At 44.4% G+C, this 21,408-nt stretch overlaps 1 protein-coding gene across 1 annotated transcript in view; it reads right to left on the bottom strand.

The window, feature by feature from the left end:
• Positions 1 to 21,408, bottom strand: part of LOC109907869 (solute carrier family 2, facilitated glucose transporter member 1-like) — a 32,036-nt gene that overhangs the window by 10,347 nt on the left and 281 nt on the right. Inside the window, exon 2 of the mRNA XM_020506129.2 lies at positions 6,959 to 7,054. Within this exon, the coding sequence (XP_020361718.1) occupies positions 6,959 to 7,054 (96 nt within the window). The remainder of the gene's footprint in view (positions 1 to 6,958; positions 7,055 to 21,408) is intronic.

The raw sequence follows: 21,408 nt of genomic DNA, 5'->3' as shown, positions 1-21,408 counted from the left end.
TGTGAAGGATATACTGCTTTGTCGTGAGAAGGCCCAAATCCTTCACGTGAAGAAAAGACGGAGAAAAGGGTGAGGAGGGTGTGCCTTGTAAGTGTGCCTTGTAAGAATTTAGTAGGTAAACCACCACCACCCTCCGTATTATTGGCCAATCTGAAATCATTGGAAAATAAACTGGACAATCTACGATTAAGACTATCCTACCAAAGGGACATTAAAATCTGTAACATTTTATGTTTCACCAAGACTTGGCTAAACGACGAAACAGATAATATAGAGCTGGCTGGCTTCTCCGTGCATCGGCAGGACAGAGCAGCTACGTCTGGTAAGACGAGAGGTGGGTGTGTGTGTGTTTATTTGTCAATAACTGTTGGTGCGCGATGTCTAATATTAAAGAAGTCTCGAGGTATTGCTCACCTGAGGTAGAATACCTCATGATAAGCTGTAGACCACACTATTTACCAAGAGAGTTCTCATCTATATTATCCGTAATAGTCTATTTACCACAACCAACCGATGATGCCACTAAGACCGCATTTAACGAGCTGTATAAGGCCATAAACAAACAAGAAAATGCTCATCCAGTAGCGGCGCTCCTAGTGGCTAGGGACTTTAATGCAGGCAAACTTAAATCCGTTTTACCTCATTTCTACCAGCATGTGTCACACCCTGACCATAGTTTGCTTTGTATGTTTCTATGTTTTGGTTGGTCAGGGTGTGATCTGAGTGGGCATTCTATGTTGGATATCTTGTTTGTCTATTTCTATGTCTGGCCTGATATGGTTCTCAATCAGAGGCAGGTGTTAGTCATTGTCTCTGATTGGGAACCATATTTAGGTAGCCTGAGTTTCACTGTGTTTGTGGGTGATTGTTCCTGTCTCTGTGTTTGCACCAGATAGGGCTGTTTAGGTTTTCGCACGTTAATTGTTTTTGTTAGTTTATTCATGTAGAGTGTCTTTATTAAAAAACATGAATAACCACCACGCTGCATTTTGGTCCGCCTCTCTTTCACCAGAAGAAAACCGTTACAGAATCACCCACCACAACAGGACCAAGCGGCGTGGTAACGGGCAACAGCAGCGAAAAGAGGAATGGACATGGGAGGACGGTTTGGACGGCAAGAATATGGACTATACTACTTGGGAGGAAATAGACAGGTGGGCGGTCGACCCAGGCAGAGTGCCGGAGCCCGCCTGGGATTCGATGGAGCAGTGCGCGGAAGGTTACAGGAGAATGAGGTTGGCGAAGCAAGCACGGCGGCGCGGACGGAAGCCTGAGAGTCAGCCCAAAAAATGTATTGGGGAGGGCACAGGGGGAGTGTGGCAGAGTCAGGAGTCAGACCTGAGCCAACTCCCCCCGTTTATCGTGAGGAGCCAAGGAGGAGCTCAGAACCAGAGCTGGTGTTGGAGGTGAGCGAAGCAGAGACTGTGAAGGAGTTAATGGGGAAATTGGAGGAGAGCGATATGAGGGAGTTGCTGGTTTGGTGCATGAGGCACGACATTCGCCCGACGGAGCGTGTCAGGGATTTAATGGCACCTGGGTCAGCTCTCCATACTCATCCAGGCCTCCTGTGCACCTCCCTAGCCTTGCACGTCCTGTGCCATCTCAGCACTACAGTGCTCCTAGCAGTGCTAACCGTGGTCGGGCGTGGTGCTGGTCAGGCACCGTGTTATGCGGTGGTTCGCACGGTGTCCCCAGTACGCATGCTTAGCCCGGTGTGCTACATCCCAGCTTTCCACATCTGCCGGGCTAGGGTGAAGATCCAGCCAGGGCGGTTGGTGCCAGCCCTGCTCTCAAGATCTCCAGTACGCCTTCACGGTCCGGTCCATCCAGTGCCACCTCCACACACCAGCCCTCCGGTGGCAGCTCCCTGCACCAGGCTTCCTGTGCGTGTCCTCGGCCCAGTACCACCAGTGCCAGCACCACGCATCAGGCCTACAGTGCGTCCTGCCTGTCCAGCGCTGCCGGGGCCTTCCTCCTCTCCAGCGCTGCCGGAGTCTCCCGCCTGTCCGGCGCTGCTGCCGGAGTCTCCCGCCTGTCCGGCGCTGCTGCCGGAGTCTCCCGCCTGTCCGGCGCTGCTGCCGGAGTCTGAGGCGCCAGAGCCCCTCAGCCCAGAGGCGCCAGAGCTTCAGCCCATCTGTCCCGAGCTGCCGCCCCTCTGTACCGAGCTGCCCCTCAGTCCAGTGGGGTCATTAAGTTGGGTCGCCGTGGCTAGGAGGCCATGGAAGCGGACAAGGTGGGGGACTAAGACTACGGTGAAGTGGGGGCCACGTCCAGCACCAGAGCCGCCACCGCGGACAGATGCCCACCCAGACCCTCCCCAATAGGTTCAGGTTTTGCGGCCGGAGTCCGCACCTTGGGGGGGGGGGGGGGGGGGGTACTGTCACACCCTGACCATAGTTTGCTTTGTATGTTTCTATGTTTTGGTTGGTCAGGGTGTGATCTGAGTGGGCATTCTATGTTGGATGTCTTGTTTGTCTATTTCTATGTCTGGCCTGATATGGTTCTCAATCAGAGGCAGGTGTTAGTCATTGTCTCTGATTGGGAACCATATTTAGGTAGCCTCAGTTTCACTGTGTTTGTGGGTGATTGTTCCTGTCTCTGTGTTTGCACCAGATAGGGCTGTTTAGGTTTTCGCACATTTATTGTTTTTGTTAGTTTATTCATGTATAGTGTCTTTATTAAAAAACATGAATAACCACCACGCTGCATTTTGGTCCGCCTCTTTTTCACCAGAAGAAAACCGTTACAGCATGTCACATGTGTAACCAGAGGAAAACAAACTCGAGACCACCTTTACTCCACACACAGAGACGCATACAAAGCTCTTCCTCCCCCTCCATTTGGCAAATCTGACCATAATTCTATCCTTCTGATTCCTGCTTACAAGCAAAGACTAAAGCAGGAAGTACCAGTGACTCGCTTAATATGGAAGTGGTCAGATGACGCGGATGCTACGCAACAGGACTGTTTGCTAGCACAGACTGGAATATGTTCCGAGATTCATCCAATGGCATTGAGGAGTATACCACCTCAGTCACCGGCTTCATCAATAAGTGCATCGACAGCGTGGTCCACACAGTGACCATACGTACATATCCCAAACAGAACCCATGAATTACAGGCAACATCCGCACCGAGCTAAAGGCTAGAGCTGCCGCTTTCAAGCCACTAATCCGGCTACACTGGCTCTGACGCTCGTCGGATGTGGCAGGGCTTGAAAACTGTTACGGACCACAAAGGGAAACCCAGTCGCGAGCTGCCCAGTGACAAGAGCCTACCAGAGGAGCTAAATGTCTTTTATGCTCGCTTCAGGGAAAGCAACACTGAAGCATGCATGAGAGCACCAGCTGTTCTGGATGACTGTGTGATAACGCTCTCCATAGCCGATGCAAGCAAGACCTTTAAACAGATCAACATTCACAAAGCTGCAAAGCTGCATGCACTTACAGCACGCACGGACCAACTGGCAAGTGTCTTCACTGACATTTTCAACCTCTCCCTGACCGAGTCTGTAATACCTACATGTTTCAAACAGACCACCATAGTCCTTGTGCCCAAGAAAGTGAAGGTAACCTGCCTAAATGATTACCGACCAGTTGCACTCACGTCGGGAGTCATGAAGTGCTTTGAATGGCTGGTCATGGCTCACATCAACACCATCATGCCAGAAACCCTAGACCCACTCCAATTCGCATACCGCCCCAACAGATACACAGATGACGTAATCTCAATCGCACTCCACACGGCCCTTTCCCATCTGGACAAAAGGAATACCTATGTGAGAATGCCGTTCATTGACTACAGCTCAGTGTTCAACACCATAGTACACACCAAGCTCATCACTAAGCTAAGGAACCTGGGACTAAACACCTCCCTCTGCAACTGGATCCTGGACTTCCTGACGGGCAGCCCCCAGGTGGTAAGGGTAGGCAAAACACATCTGCCACGCTGATCCTCAACACTGGGAACCCTCAGCGGTGCGTGCTTAGTCCCCTCCTGTACTCCCTGTTCACCCAAGACTGCGTGGCCAAGCACGACTCCAACACCATCATTAAGTTTGCTGATGACACAACAGTGACAGTGATCACTGACAATGATGAGACAGCCTATAGGAAGGAGGTCAGAGACCTGGCAGTGTGGTGCCAGCACAACAACCTCTCCCTCAATGTGAGCAAGACAAATTAGCTGGTTGTGGACTATAGGAAAAGGAGGGCTGAACAGGCCCCCATTAACATCGACAGGGCTGAAGTGGAGCGGGTCGAGAGTTTCAAGTTCCTTGGTGTCCACAGCATCAACAAACTATTATGGTCCAAACAACACCTTTTGGCATGGGTCCCCAGCACCATCGAGAGCATCCTGACCGGTTGCTTCACTGCAATTTTATTGTATTTGTTTGTGTTTCCCTGGCTGAGTTGGTGAGCCGATTTGGTCATCAGTTGATTGACAGATGTAGGCCTACTGTAGAACAATAAACTTTCCTCCAGTGTGGATGCTTACCCACGTATTACAGTTAGGCGTTGTATAATTTGTCAATATAGTTATGGTCTTTGGTGTGGATGCCCTTACAGCAGGTGAGATTTCCATTGCTAAGCTATTATGTGCCGACTACAGTAGCATAGGCTTACGATACTTTCAGTTTGAAGTCGGCATTTGAAGTCATCCTTGTTGTGGACTGATAGCCTATATTGTGGGCTTTAATATCTCATTTTGTAAAGCTGTCAAGATGTTTATGGATTTGAGCCTATCCAAAGACAATTCTGTTGAGCTGAGACACTTTTCTTTGACGTGTAAATGATCAGACAGTTAATTTTACTTCTTGAAATGAATGCAGTTACCTTGTGGGCCTAAAATAGGCTGTAGGCTATCTAAACCCTTCCCCAAAAAATATTGCCGTTTTGAAACTGCAGTAAAAGTGGAGTAACTGCTGTGGTATTTTGCACCCTAACTGCAATATTTTGGTGGAACTCCACTCATTAAGTGTGTGAATCAAACTAGCATGCATTCAAGGTTTAAAAGTCCTCTGAAGTTTTTATTTTCCACCTCAAAATCTCCAGCCTGAATCTCTTCATATCGGTTTATTTTCTATTTCTTTGTTTGTTTTCTCTTTCAACGGTGGAATCAGTTAGCATAGCATAGATGGTTGCTTGCTTGGTCTGTACATGTTTTATGAATCAATTTAGCCTACCTTGTACGATTTATAGTCGTGTTTTAGGTTGGACGTGCGCTTACCAATCTAATTGTTATTTGTCCAATTATTTATTATTCCTTAAATATATATTTTAAGGACTGGGGCAGTGCCACTCCTTTGCTATTTTTTTTTTGCTTTAATTGAAGAGATAGAACAATGTTGGAAACATGTGGAAGGGTGAGTCAAAGGGCAGTGGACCGGAGTCGAACCCTGCAGACTCTGGCACATGTATGACTGGATCAGCGTTTGTAACCACTGGGCCACATAGGCACTAAGGCCACCAATTAGTTATTCTGCCCATTGCTTGTCTTGAACATACAGTTTAATAAAAACCATTTTAAAAAAGGATTTTCCCTACCGAAAAATACATTTACTTCCTAGAAATATGTGGATTTATTATAATCCGAATAAGAATTCACACGAGACGCGCTGTAGCCTGCATGTAGCCTACATTGGCTACTTGAACTGGAGCTGCAGTCTAAGGGATCCAAAAGGGTTCTTCAGCTGTCCCCAAAGGAGAACCCCTTTGGCTTCCAGGTAGAACTATTTTTGGGTTCCAGGTAGAACTCTTGCAGGGTTCATGTAGAACCCTTCTTGGAAATGGTTTTTACATGGAACCCAAAAGGGTTCTACCTGGAACCAAAAAAGGTTCTTCAAAGGGTTCTCCTATAGGGACAGCCAAAGAACCGTTTTAGGTTATTTTTTCTAAGAGAGTAGGTACGGTATTGCATTGTATACAATCACAGCTTCCCCCTGGTGACGATTCTAAATATTTATTCAGACATTGAAATCCTCCTCCTACAGGATTATTTCCCCCCTGCTATAAAACAGGTCAAACTAAAAATCCAACATCCGACACCAGTAGAAGGATTGCGTCTCCTCTTATCTCACCAGGGAGTCTCACCACATCAATCAAAGATCCTACATGTTTTTTATGTATCACGGTTGATTGACCTGGTGGGGCTCTTGATGGAGAGATGAGATGCAAACCTTGACAAACAAATCAAATCTGAGTTTATTTGACATATGCACAGGATACAATAATAGTAACAATAACACCTTAACCAAGTCAAAAAGAGCACAAATACAAATACAAAGAAAGGTAATAAAGTAAGAAAGATATACTGAAAAATAAATGTCCTATGTCGGTAATGCAAGAATATACTGTGAAGGTTATTTACATGTAATAAAGTGATAAGTGACTTGGCTGAGCAGCGAGAAATATAGTAAAAGCAGATATGTAGCAAAAGAGTCTGGGACTGAATCGTAGGGTCATAGGCACAACATAAACGATCCGGAAACATCAAATCATCGACCCTGATCATCTTAAAGCCAATACTGCATGTAACATGGGCCATTAACTAACAGGTAACGAATGTTAAGAGGCACTTTATACATAGTCACGTTTGCCATCTAACTCATATCACAGACAGAGGTACGTATTGTTGCTAGACTATTAATGGCTTGGAAAATGGACTTTGGACATGGGCGTACGGCACCTTTGGGTAGGACATCTATGAGCGCCATGCATCTCTTAAGAACATCTTAACCTGCAGAGCTAGTAAGGGGTGTCAAGAATGAATAGGAAGAATACTGTCTTTACATTCACTGGATTTGGACAGGCTTTAAGGGGCACAAACATAGAAACTAACAGAGTATGTGTCCAAAATTGCACCCTATTCTCTATACAGGGCCTCTGTGGCACTGGGCAAAAGTAGTGCACTATTTAGGGATTAGGGTGACATTTGAAACTGTCCCTTTCTCACTCACCTTTTGGGGAGCGTTGATGACCCCTGTGTTGTAGCCAAACTGCAGCGAGCCAATCACAGCTGTTCCCACTGCCATCATCAGCTGGAACGTCACCCCCTGTGGGCACAAAAATAAAATTTAAATTAAAGTCTCTTCAGTTTTACAAAGAAATGCTCAAAGTGCTCAATCACCTGCGTTATTGTATTATCCTACGAGCATTTTTATTTTTTATTTTAACATATATATCTTTGAGGGAAGGTATATTCAGACTAATCTGATTTTATATGAGAAGTCTTGGACTTGGATAAAAGACAGGTGAATTGGGACTAAGACTTAATAAATGTGCATGAGATATTGAGAACTCACTTGGACTCTTCAGTGTTACTGACACTGGTGGTCCATTCAGTATAATCCCCTTAAGGAATGAGGAACATCAGAAACTGGGCCCGGTGTTACTGACACTGGTGGTCCATTCAGTAAAATCTCCTTAAGGAATGAGGAACATCAGAAACTGGGCCCGGTGTTACTGACACTGGTGGTCCATTCAGTAAAATCTCCTTAAGGAATGAGGAACATCAGAACCTGGGCATGGCTCCACGAGGGCAAAAATGGGCAAAAATGAGGGCAAAAATGAGGCTTAGTCCCCTCAGTTGAAACTTGTGCCACCTCAGTTTTCGTTTTATGTCCCAACCTGTCACTCAAAAAGTTGAGTGACAGGTTGGCACAAAATCTGTATCTGTATCTATGTGTGTGTGGGTTTGTGTGTAGGGGTGCTATGGAAAGCCACTGGAGGAAAACACATGCTCATTTGTGGTAGACTATGTGAATAATGTGATACTCCCTCCACCTGTCATTTTTGATTTAGATTTATAAGGACAGGGTCAAGTTACAGTTGAAGCTGCTTCACTGAACTCTGCCTCACACCCCACCACTATAGAGTTTAGTTAGCTTCTTAGCTAGCTGCAAAAGGCGTTAGTGTTATTAGCCTATTTAGCTCTAACCAGCTAATCTGCCACTGCCAAGATGGATATCAGAAATTAAACCATCGAGGCCGCCGCCAAGCCCAGCAGCGATGATGCTGCCGAGCTCCTGCTAGCTACGCGTGAAGAGCCCCCTTTCCCCCCTTTCACAAGTGCTACCAGGGTAATGGCTCCAAAGCCCCCTCCACCTCCGTCTGTTCCTGACGATCTTGGTACAGAGGAGCCAGCCCAGGGCGCAGTCCATGGTGCAGTCCATGGTGCAGTCCATGGTGCTGATAAAGCACAACAGAGTTTTTGCACCAACCTTTCACTTCTTGGTCAAAAGCACTCAATGGTCTCAACATTTTAACTTTTATGTTCATTGTGGTATAGCGTGATATAGGCAGAATTTAACATAATTCCAATACAAGAACTCAAATTACGCCCCTGGGTATATCTACATATCTTTATGTTTCATCATAGAAATAGATAGCCTAGTTTGTTTACTGTTAATGTAACTAGCCTAAATATAGATTGCCCCTTGCCATTATCGATCTGATATTTTGTTTATAAGCCTTTAGTAGGCCTTTGTTATGTTCACATTCATTTGTTCGCATTCACCTGTCAGTATTCTAAGCCATGTCTCTGTTTTGAAATTTATTATTGTTGTATTATTATTGTTTAAAAAAATCAAAAATAAGTTGCAGCCACACTGACGTCCATAAAAGTTACCCTCTTTACTCACATCGACAGGAATCTCTCAGTCATTTCACCTTCTAGAATCTGCATCTTCTATCTGTTAAGTCAAAAGAGAGATGCACTGAGAGTAGCTTTATTCCTACTCCTTCAAATCGTCTTAGTGAAATTCCTTTTAGACCTTATACAGCATGTACTACATCATAAATCACTTATTTTAAAATTGGGTATCAACAACAACATATGTCCTGCTCAAGCAATAACACACTCTCCATCTTAGCTGTCCAGGCTTGAGCTTTTTGCGTCAGTAGCCTTTTAATAGTTTAGTAATCTGGCTCCTATCTTGTGAATGACAGTGCTCCTGTGTGGAGGTTATATCCAGGGAAGCGGAGTCGGCCAGCAGTGCAGCTTTGCAGGGATCAGCTGCTGCTGTGGCATGCTCACGCCTCCTTCTACACCGTTGTCATGGACACCTATCGGATGCCCTTTAGCTTCTCGCCCGCCCTGCGAGGGAAGACTGTCCCCTGTGAAGGACAGGCCCGGGTGTAAAAATGGCCAGCTCATCCCCTATTCAAGACCCCAACTCTCTTTTTAGTTTTCTTATTGCAATCATCATTATTTATTAGCCAATCGGCAACCTTTATTCCCGGGACATAGCGTAGGACCCCACCATGCAGGGCCATCAGTCAGTCACTAGTTTTCCATCCTGATAAAAAATGTAACCAAGGCACATTTTTCATGGTTGTGAAAAACCCTCTGAACCCTCTCTCTGGTCCTGGGATACTGAGGCACAAACTTTAGAGATAAACCTTCGGGCCCAGCAGAGGCTACCATCATGGACAATCATGGACAATCCTGACTCTGTGTTTAGTGCATCTTTGACCACGTAAGTGTACTTGCAAACAGTTAGGGTTCAGTGTATGTTAATTTCACCTGTATACTTGTAATAGGACTACTACTTTGTAACCAACTGCTTATACATTATTTATTTCATGCTAGTTTGCTGTTCCTACATGCCTGAGTACTAGCCAACTGCATACCCTGTTAATCTGTCCCCATTGGCATTGTTGTGGGTACAGTACCCAGGCCATTAGGAGTTGTGTGACCGAAGATGGCTACCACCTAGCCCTTGGTTGTTACACAACCAGTATGGCCGACTGCTGACGTCATCATGTCCGATCACCTCCTGCTGTAGTCCTAACCACAAACAACATGGCCGCCATTCACATGTTAGCATCCCAGCTCCATATCCTGCTAACTACTAGCTGGTAATCTGCTAACTAGCCTAGTGTGCTAGCCCACTGCCAACATATAGCAATTGCATTAGGTATTGTATATACAGTTGAAGTGGAAGTTCACATACACCTTAGCCAAATACACTTAAACTCCGTTTTTCACAATTCCTGACATTTAATCAGAGTAAATATTAACTGTCTTAGGTCAGTTAGGAGCACCACTTTATTTCAAGAATGTGAAATGTCAGAATAATAGTAGAGAGAATGATTTTTCAGCTTTTTTTTCTTTCATCACATTCCCAGTGGGTCAGAAGTTTACAAACACTCAATTAGTATTTGGTAGCATTGCCTTTAAAGTGTTTAACTTGGGTCAAACGTTTCAGGTAGTCTTCCACAAGCTTCTCACAATAAGTTGGGTGAATTTTGGCCCATTCCTCCTGATAGAGCTGGTGTAACTGAGTCAGGTTGGTAGGCCTCCTTGCTCGCACACGCTTTTTCAGTTCTAACACACACATTTTCTATAGGATTGAGGTCAGGGCTTTGTGATGGCCACTCCAATACCTTGACTTTGTTGTCCAAATGTGGAAGTATGCTTGGGGTCATTGTCCATTTGGAAGACCCATTTGCGACCAAGTTTTAACTTCCTGACTGATGTCTTGAGATTTTGCTTCAATATATCCATTATAATTTTCCTCCCTCATGATGCCATCTATTTTGTGAAGTGCACCAGTCCCTCCTGCAGCAAAGCACCCCCACAACATGATGCTGCCACCTCTTGCTTCACGGTTGGGATGGTGTTCTTCGGCTTGCAAGCCTCCCCTTTTTCCTCCAAATATAACGATGGTCATTATGGGCAAAAAGTTATATTTTTGTTTCATCAGACCAGAGGACATTTCTCCAAGAAGTATGATTTTTGTTCCCATGTGCAGTTGCAAACCGTAGTCTGGCTTTTTTATGGTGGTTTTGGAGCAGTGGCTTCTTCCTTGCTGAGCGACCTTTAAGGTTATGTCGATATAGGACTCGTTTTTACTGTGGCTATGGAAACTTTTGTACCTGTTTCCTCCAGCATATTCACAAGGTCCTTTGCTGTTGTTCTGGGATTGATTTGCACTTTTCGCACCAAAGTACGTTCATCTCTAGGAGACAGAACACATCTCCTTCCTGAGCGGTATGACATCTGCTTGGTTGATTTTTTTTGATTTTCCCATGATGTCAAGCAAAGAGGCACTGAGTTTGAAGGCAGGTCAATTAGCCCATCAGAAGCTTCTAAAGCCATGACATCCTTTTGTGGAATTTTCAAAGCTGTTTAAAGGCACAGTCAACTTAGTGTATGTACACTTCTGACCCACTGGAATTGTGATACAGTGAATTATAAGTGAAAGAATCTGTCTGTAAACAATTGTTGGAAAAATGATTTGTGTCATGCACAAAGTAGATGTCCTAACCGACTTGCCAAAACTATAGTTTGTTAACAAGAAATTTGTGTGGTTGAAAAATGAGTTTTAATGACTCCAACATAAGTATATGTAAACTGTAATGTTCTATTGTGTGCTATATTAGCTCATTGCTACTAGCATCCGTGTATGTTATAGTGTGCCATTGTCTACTGCTAGCCTACTAACCTATCCAATACTTGAACCACTGTATAACAGAGGTGGGACCAAGTCACTATTATTCGAGTCACAATGTCAGAGTCTCAGGTTTGAATCTGAAGTAGAACGGGTTAAGACTCGAGTCAAGTCCAAGTCATGCATTCTAAGAGCAAGTCAAGTCGAGACAAGTAACATGTTTTAAAAACATGCAACGCCTGTTCAACTACAAATGTTTGTCTATTTGAGGCTACCAGACAGCCCGTTTCATTAATTTGTCTGCAACACAGTTTGATTTGCCCATGTAATTGTACAATAGGGACCGTGAAGCAGTTATAAGGGCATGACATCAGCAGAAGGCAAGGCAGGTTGACATGCTCAGAGTGTAAATGTATTTACAGGTTGGTGATCCAATGCTGAAAGAACCATATCATACAATATATACAAGTAGATTAACCAAATATACATGGGCAATAGCCCAAAAGTTAAATAAAGGTTAAGCCTCTGTCTGAGGCTTAACATGTCCTATCTGAAGGACACACGTAGAGGGCAAGACTGTACAGCCTCCCCTTGAGAAACCAAATCAAATCTATCTAACAGGAGCTCAAATAGGTGGGCCTGCATAATACAAGCACTTGGCTCCCATGACCATTCAATTACACAATTGGCAATTACAACCAATAATCTGGTTCTATAATGTAAAAGGCAATTTCCACATCCATTGGTACATTCGTCTTAGTCGGACTTAATGATTATTAATGATATTTCAATACCATGCATAGATGGAACAATAATTTTCTGTTATTCAACCTTCTGACTCCAATGCTTGGAGCGCAGGCCACGTAGCCTATTTCTATGCGCACTGGGGTACGCACGCTCCTCTTACGCACAACAAAAATGACAGACATAGGACATAGACGCACAGAACTCCGACATAACCCGGAAAATATTAACAAAGGAAACCATACATTGAATTAAATAAACAGAACTTCTACCTCATGAGCCTTGCGAACGTCCATGTGCACTATAAACATCGCGCCCACCCAGAGCACTGCAACAAATGGTTGGCTAAATGGAAATGTATCGTAGGACCTATCAAACATGAAACAGAAATGTCTACGTAGGCCTATCAATCATGGAACATAAATGTATATTTGTGTTGCAATAAACGGTACGGGGATGGAATGATGAAATGCTAGAAATTATTGTAGTATTAGATGGAATATAGATTAACCACATATGGCCTATGCATTTAACAGCAAACATTTCAACAATATAAAAAGCACTCCCCCTCCACTGGCGGGAGTTTGGAGAGTGCACGTGAAGAGCCGAGCCTATGGTGCGTCTTCGCCACAGTAATAATTCATTTTACAACAAATTCAAAATACAAGCTTCTTAAGTAAATTATACATTTCAAGCAATTGCTACATACTAAAAGACCAGTAGGCCTATGCTAATAATTGTTGACCCATTGCTGGTGAGCTTGCGAAGTAAACAATTAATATTCTTGATCACCAAACCATTTTGGAGCTGCATATTTATTTATTAATGCTAATCCTCTCTTCCTACAATTTTGAAGTTTGCGCTGCACCCAACCATATAGCTGTACAGCAAATCAGCAATATTTTCGCTAGCTCGCCTGACCTGTGTTGTTTGACAGTTTACTGGTCTAATCAGAGTGCCGAGTGTGTGTATCACTAGCCAATCTGTTGCAGTTATTTTTTGCAAGGGCGATGTTGCAGCTACTGTCTCTGGCTGCAAGTGACAAAACATTACCAAACCTGGCCAGATCATTTCAAGTCATCAGTCTATAGTCGAGTCCCGAGACTTGAGGCTCCAAGTCCAAGTAAAGTCTCAAGTTATTTTATTGTCCAGTCTCAAATCATCAAATTTGTGACTTGAGTCAGACTCAAATCCAAGTCATGTGACTCGAGTCCACAATTTTGCTGTATACTGTTTCCATTTAATGCTATTTGTGCCCTGTTACTGCTTACACTGTAGTAGCTTTGTAGCCTATCACTGTATAGTTATTATCATATACACTACATTGCTATTAATGCTCTATATGTTACATCATTGCCATTCCCTTTGTATATCCTTACATCGCTATTACTCTGATGTAATATATATTCCTTGTTTCTTCTGTCCTACAGACACCACAACACTATCACTACCGCTAGTTTCCTCCTCTTCTCGTTTGCTGTGTGTGTGTGTGTGTGCCTGTCTGTTTGAATAAAGTGTGAGTCTCTTGTTGGTCTTTATCAGTCCTCTTACCAGGACTTTGGGACAGTTGCCCCTATACTCGAAACTGGCACTTGTATCGCAGTCCACCACCAGTTGGTTGCGCTCTTTTTCAATGGTCCTTTGAACAGGATCCAGTAACTGCTACAGCCCAAGGATGACAGTCACCAGAGAAGATCCTCCACAAGTTGTGGTCCGTCCCTGCCATCAAACTCACCCCCCACATCATCTAATCGACTATGAGGTAAGCTTTGAGTCAAGTCACACACAACACACAAAAACACACCACTCCAATGAGGGAGAGCAAGCAAAGGCTGCTGTGGGAGGAATTAGTGACAACCAAAGAGGACACACTGCAGTCACAAATGCAAGATACAGCAGCTCATTGAAGAACTCAGGCTCAGAGAGTTCACCAACACAGACCAGCCATCATCATCGTCATCACCTACTCAGTTAAACCCTCGCCGTCGTGAGCCATCGCACCACAGAGACAGGTTGCCTTCTCATTTCAGGACTCGTAGCCATACAGACCCACCTAGAGGGCCAACCTCATCTGATCACCAACGTGTTCACCTGACACTCATCGTCAGCCTACACATAACCCACGGTCAGTCTACACCAGATTGCCATCATCAGCCCTCACCTGACTGCCGTCAGCTGACACCTGACTCCCGTCAGCCCTCAACTGATCGCCGCCATCAGTCTACACCTGACCGCCTCTGTCGGCCTAGACCTGACCACCGCCGTCAGCCTACACCTGACTGCCACTGTCAGCCTACGCCTGACCGTCGGCTTCAGCCCTCATCCCGTAGGCGCCGCCGTGATTACTCACCTGATCGTCGCCGAGGTTGGAAGATACTTCGTTAATTTCAGAATCCTACAGCAACAGCAGGTACCCATACAACAACATTATGGAGTCCCTCACAGAACTGTAAGGCCAGCCCCACCAGCTTGCCCCAACATCAACTTGGTTGACCTGTTGGATAAGCTAGGAAGCTCACACTCTTAGCTAAGTTGCCACATGACTTAAGAGCCAGCTTCAAGAGACATGTGGACCCCATTAAGACACCCATTCTAACCCTCCTTTACCTGACAGAGTGGCTTGAGTACGAGCTGAGAGTGCACGAAGATGGCACGCAGTTCATCACACGCCGAGATCAGCATGTAGACAAGTCCTTCCCCAAGACCACAACCATCCTCCATGGAGGTGAGCAGAGAAAAGGCAAAGCCAAAACCTCTTTACTGAACCAGTCATCAGAGGAAAGGTCACGGTAGAAGCCAAAGGAGTACTGGCCGTTCTGCAACACCATACAGCACTACATGAATCAGTACACCAACTTCCAGCTCCTTTTCAAAGAACAGAAAGAATCCGGAATCAAGATAAATCAGATATGTTGGAAGTGTGGACTCGAACACCAAGCAGCGCAGTGTACTCTCAAAGCTAAGTGCAAGAAGTACAATAAGAAGCATATTGAGATTCTCCACAAGGTCAACACTAGCACAACCGCTATCAAGAATGCTACAAAGACCACGAGCACAAAGGTGCCAGCAGAGAGCACTTGCCTTGTGAGTTGCTCCCCTACTCAAGAAACCAACACTCGACTCATCTGACGTCAAAAACTATAGACCTGGGAACTTCCGGTGGCCTTTTGGCAGAAATGCACGTGTAGTTCTGAGTACCGTCTCTACTGTGAAGGAAGCAGAGGCATGACTTGCAGCTGAGGACAACTACCAGAGAAGGAGCCCAGTCATAGCCCCCCATTCCTCCAGATTCTCCCCATTGCAGACGGAAGAAACAAACAACTACAGCCCCCATCCTTCCTTGAATAACCCATCGCATGAAGGCCCATCTAACTAGTAAGATGGACACAACTAATGCTAAGCTATTTTTTTATTCAGCAACATAATGTAGTTAATTTGGTATGAGGGGGATGGTGGATTTGTTAACTTGGCGGTTAGCATCTAGTTAAATTATTAATAGGCAGCTGGCTGGCACGTGGCTAGCTAGTTGAGTTGGCTGGCTGGTTAGGTTAGCTGGCTGGATAAGTATTTGGGTCAGGCTGAAAACGTTAACAGGGTATAATATTTAGCCATCAGTAAAGCAGTCCTGGGGTAGGGAAAACATTATGGGGATTAACATACAGAGCGCTCATCTTGGTATGAACGTGTTCTGTGAAAAGTAACGTTGCCACCTATTCATGTCATGTTGGATAAAAACAAGAGGCTGACATAATGGGACTGTACATGGGACGTGTGTCGCTGTTTGGGAGCCTTCTGATGTTAGCGAACCTGAGTTCCTACCAGCCAAAGAGAGCGGTTGAAGCTATAGACTTCCTCTTTTGCGGGTGGTTACTGTTTTTGTTATTATTATTGTTAAAACCCAGCTGTCAGAGTTGGTTCACAAATATGTATAATGGTGCACAAATATTTTTTTCCTGTTTATATTGAAGTAGGTATTTTTTATTTAATTTCTTGTATATTTTGTCATACACTTATCCATACAACCTATATGACAAAGGTTTTAAATGAGACGTGAGCTCATCGTAATGTTGTTAAAATCCCATGGTTTGAATTCCGCTATCAAGCATACCAAATGATTAGAATACATAAGACGCAAAAAGGTTGATATCACCCTAATACAAGAAACCCACCTAAAACATAAGATGTCTATAGATTCCAAAACAGATACTATAAATGTGTTGTTCACTTCTCAGCCACTAACAAAAGAAAGGTGTTTTAATACTATTTGATAGAAAACTACGTGTTCAGGTTGATGGTTCTGATAATGATGATGCAGGACTTTTGGTATTTGTAACTACGGTTATAAATCACACTAAGATGTGTTTCGCCTAATAGAAAAGACTATTAGGTCCTTCAGAATACCAACTTGTTGTGGGAGGAGATTTTAATCATGTATGTAATTCTCAGTTAGATAGGTCTCATGACTCATCGCACTCTCAAACTGATCATTTCTGACCATGGAGCTGTCCTGTATAGTATCTTGCTTAAATAGCTACAAACAGAAAGGCGCCTGAAGATCGCTCTTTACCACAACATTGCTGCAGAATAAGGCTTTTTTTGACACAACTTTCAGAAAAGTTTAAATGATTGTTATTGTTTAATACAGTCACTTTGGGAGGTGACAAAATGTTTTTTGAGGGGAAACTGTACCTTGTTTGCCTCACATCTTAATTCAACTCAAAGAAAAAAAGTTGTATACCTGGAAAAACAGATCGCTCTAGTTGAAAATGAGCAGAAACAAAAATGTACAGAGGAAAAGGGACATATGCAACCCCATGTAGACGTTTTAAGATGAAGCCGATTCCTACTCCAATATGTGATAGATTCCGTATGAATGCTGTTGGAACACTATTGCGCATGTTTCGGGAATGTCCTGTGGTGTCCCAGTTCTGGTCACATGTTTCAGATTTCATTACAAAAATGATAGGTTTCCCTGTGAACAAAGATTCACCTTTATTTTTGTTGAATGATGACTTTGTATTGCAACTGGCTCAGAAAAGAATCATTTATGCAGGGTTAACAGCAGCAAAAAAGGCTATCCTTAGTGCTTGGATTACCCCTACAACCCTCTCACCTCAAACATGGTTATTATATTTTCAAGATATTGTTCGTATAGAGCGATCAGTGGCAGTGATAAACAAAGCTTGGGCAAATGCAGTTAATGCATGTGATGTATTATGCAAAACTCTATCAGAAATCAACAACTCTTGAGCAAGCAACGAAACTACAAATGGGGGACGACATTTTATTATCTGAGAATAATATAGAATATTTTGTATTGTAAACTCTACTTCCTTTCTGTAAATGTCATTGTGCACTCAAATAATTGTCTCCTGACAGTATGTAAACAGTTATATTGTATGTTAGTGTCGTTAGGTCGGGTAGTATTTGTAACGTGATCCTGCCTTGTGCGTTGTATGTTGTTAAATAATAAAAAAATTATGATCACAAAAAAAGATACAAAAATAACTATCGACCTGTATCCCTTCTTTCTTTCCAAAACACGTGCTGTCTGTGATCAACTTTCTCATTATCTCTCTCAGAATGATCTTCTTGACCCTAACCAGTTAGGCTTCAAGAAGGGTCACTCAACAGAGACTGCACTTCTCTGTATCACGGAGGCTCTCCGCACTGCCAAAGCTGACTCTTTCTCCTCTGTTCTCATCCTCCTAGATCTATCCGCTGCCTTTGACACAGTGAACTATCAGATCCTCCTCTCCAACCTCTCAGGGCAAGGCGTCTCAGCCTATGCACACTCTTAGATTGCATCCTACCTGGCCAGCAGCTCCTACCAGGTGACATTGAGAGGATCTTTGACTGCACCACGTACTCTCATAACTGGTGTCCCCCAAGGCTTGGTTCTAGGCCCTCTTATCTCTATACACCAAGCCACTTGGCTCCGTCGTATCCTCACATGGTCTCTCCTATCATTGCTATGTGGATAACACTCAAGTACTTTTCTCCTTCCCCCCTTCTGACACCCAGGTGGCGACACTCATCTCTGCGTGCCTGGCTGATTATCTATACTTGGATGTTGGCCCACTACCTCAAGCTCAACCTCAACCTCGACAAGACAAAACTGCTCTTCCTCCCGGGGAAGGCCTGCCCACAGAAAAACCTCTCCATAACGGTTGACAACTCCACAGTGTCGCCTTCCCAGAGTGCAAAGAACCTTGGTGTGACCCTGGACAACACCCTGTCGTTCTCTGCAAACATCAAAAGAGTGATCCACTCCTGCAGGTTCATTCTCTACAGCATCCGTAGAGTATGACCCTACCTCACACAGGAAGCGGCTCAAGTCCTAATCCTGCCCAGTCTGAGAGCTCTCCCTACTAGAGGCAGGTAAGCCAGTCCCTCCAAGCAACCGTCTGGTGACACTGGCCACTGAGTATGACAACGACACTGGACTGATCAGTGTTGGAGGTCACCTTCGGATGTCTGATCAGCTGGTTCCTGACATCCTTCACCCAGTGGTCCTAGACCCAGCTCATCCATTAACAAGGCCATCAATAAATATGATGAGCAGCTGCGGCACCCGGGCATAGAGAGGGTGTTTGGCGAGATCTGGATTCTGATGGGGAGGACAGCTTCCTGCTTGGTTGCACCGACTCCAGCCAGATGTGCCTAAGATGGCTGACTTACCCCCAGCCCGACTGTGGTTCCATCAGCCCTCATTCTATTTTACAGGTGTGGACCTTTTAGGGACGTATCTTATCAAGATTGGCCAAATAAATGAAAAGATATGGGGAATCACCTTCAAGTGCATGACCACCCGGGCTGTACAAGTGGATCTGCTGACAAACATGGCTATGATTTGTTCCTGATGAGGTTGAGATGCTTCATCGCTCACAGGCGAAAGTCCTTTCTGATCTTGTCTGACTGAGGAACGAATTTCAAGGTATGAGAGTGAGAGCTACGGGAGGCCTTCACGGCTCTCCACCCACAGCTCCAGGAACAGTTGGCCAATCAAAAGATTTGCTTTGCTTTCAACCTGCCTAGTGCGACGCACTTTGGAGGATGCTTGGAAAGGCAGATCAGATCCATCAAGACTGTTCCGCAATCCACTCTTGGCACACAGACCGTCTCCAAAGAGGTGCTGAGGACTATCCTAAGTGATATAGAAGGGATCTTGAACTGCAAGCCCTAACTCTGTTCTCATGGTGGCGGCCAGACTCAATAGTACCACAGGTGGTCTACCTAGAGTCTGAAATGCTCAGTCGCAAAATGCAGAGACTCAGCCAGGTTCTAGATGACCATTTCTAGCATTGATTCACAAGCCCGCCAAAAGTGGCACAAGGATAAGGAGGACCTTGCAGTTGGGACCGTTGTGATGAAAGATCAGTCTCCTAGAGCACTCTGGCAAGTTGTAGCTGTTATAAGTCAGTTATCCTTGGAGCAGACGGGAAAGTGAGGATAGCAAAGATCCAAGTCAAGGATAGAATTTACGTCAGGCCTGTTGCTCGGCTCATCCAGCTGCCCTTCCTCAAGAAGCTACCGACCCTTAGCTGGCCTGTCGGCTGAAGCAAATCTGGGGGCGGCTGTAAAAATGGCCATCTTATCTCCTATTCAAGACCCCAACTTTCTTTAGTTTTCTTATTGGAATAAGGTCACACCAATCATACTTATTTACTAGCCATTCAGCAGCCTTTATTCCCAGGATTTAGCGTAGGACCCCACCAGGCAGGGCCGTCAGTCAGTCAGTAGTTTTCTATCCTGATGACCAATCGTTTTCGCCTCCAGCTCATTCTATCTCCTGAGGAAAAATACGTTTTAGTTTCTGATGTTGATTGTGCGTGCAGCTAAATAACCACAATTAGTATCAGAGAGAGTGGTGTTGTATATGTGTGTGTGTGGATCTTCATTAAAACCATTGAGCTGGAAATATGGCTTCCTCTGGAAGGACACCCTGTGGTGGTTGCTACTGGCCAAAAATCCAGCACCTACATTTGTATTCTTATCTATTATAAGTCCTTCAAATTTCATAACCAAGCCTTATTTTTCACTGGGGAATCTGAAGGGGAGATGAAAGTGTGTGTGGGGGTGAGGTGAGTTTGTGGGTGTGGATTGAATAGTTTGATGGCTTTGATAACACTTTGAAGATGCTGCTACTAAATGTATTTTCCTTTTGTACCCCTTACGTTAGATTTTCAGGAAAAAAGTAATGCAAGGGAGACAATAGTGTGGAGATAAAGAGCACTGAAAAGCTTCATCAGAAAGTTAACCCATGAGCAAGGGCATTACCCAAATGTAAACAACGTTAAATGAGAGAGCAAAAGCCAGCGTTTGGGGTCACACACACACACACACACACACACACACACACACACACACACACACACACACACACACACACACACACACACACACACACACACACACACACACACACACACACACACACACACACACACACACACACACACACACACACACACACACAACAATATAGACCAAGGCAACCTCTGTTTAAAACACACAATTCAGAGACCATGAATGTGTGCCTCCTGGTAGCCTCCTTCACGGCACATACTGTAATTATAAGGATACTGAAAAGTGCCTCAAAGTGTGTTAGAATAATAATGTTATTGCCATATGGGGGGCAGGGTTCCACAAGTAATTCATTAATCTGATGTTTATACCATATAAGGCATACAACTAACTAGGATGATAATTTCTCAGAGTGAGCAATAAAAAAACAACAACATGGTTTTAAATGTTGTCAGGCGGGGGAGACATGTACTTGTGTACATCTACATGAACCATTGACATAGGATGTCAACACAAACACCGACACACACACATAAAGCGATCGTGTTTTGACACTTGGTTTTAACTCAAATAAAGTACTGTATGTTTCACAAAATAAACAATCCATCACAGACATGTTCTGCTCCAGGTATCAGAACCCAGTCTAGACTGATATGCAAGTTTGAGGCTTTGTTCCCTCAGACAAATTGAACCATCCTATTCTATCCAGCCATACTCAACAACACTAGGTATTGCCAAAGTTTAACATCGCAAACATCCTTTGTGTCAGGTAGTTTCAGGGCAGTATTCCATATAGGCCTACTGTGCAAAAAAGTTGCAACAAAGCATCTGATATTGCATGACCTATTATTAATATGGCCATTTAAATTCAGCTGAACTGTCAAACTCATGTAGACAAAACCAACAGCACAGGTTACCAAGACTATCCGTTGGCCATCAGCATACCTTGGCTAATAGCAGAC

This window comes from Oncorhynchus kisutch, linkage group LG17 (assembly GCF_002021735.2).
Source record: "Oncorhynchus kisutch isolate 150728-3 linkage group LG17, Okis_V2, whole genome shotgun sequence".
Classification (NCBI taxonomy): Eukaryota; Metazoa; Chordata; class Actinopteri; order Salmoniformes; family Salmonidae; genus Oncorhynchus; species Oncorhynchus kisutch.
The sequence above is the reverse complement of the archived record's forward strand: the minus strand, read 5'-3'. Positions and strand labels throughout refer to the sequence as shown.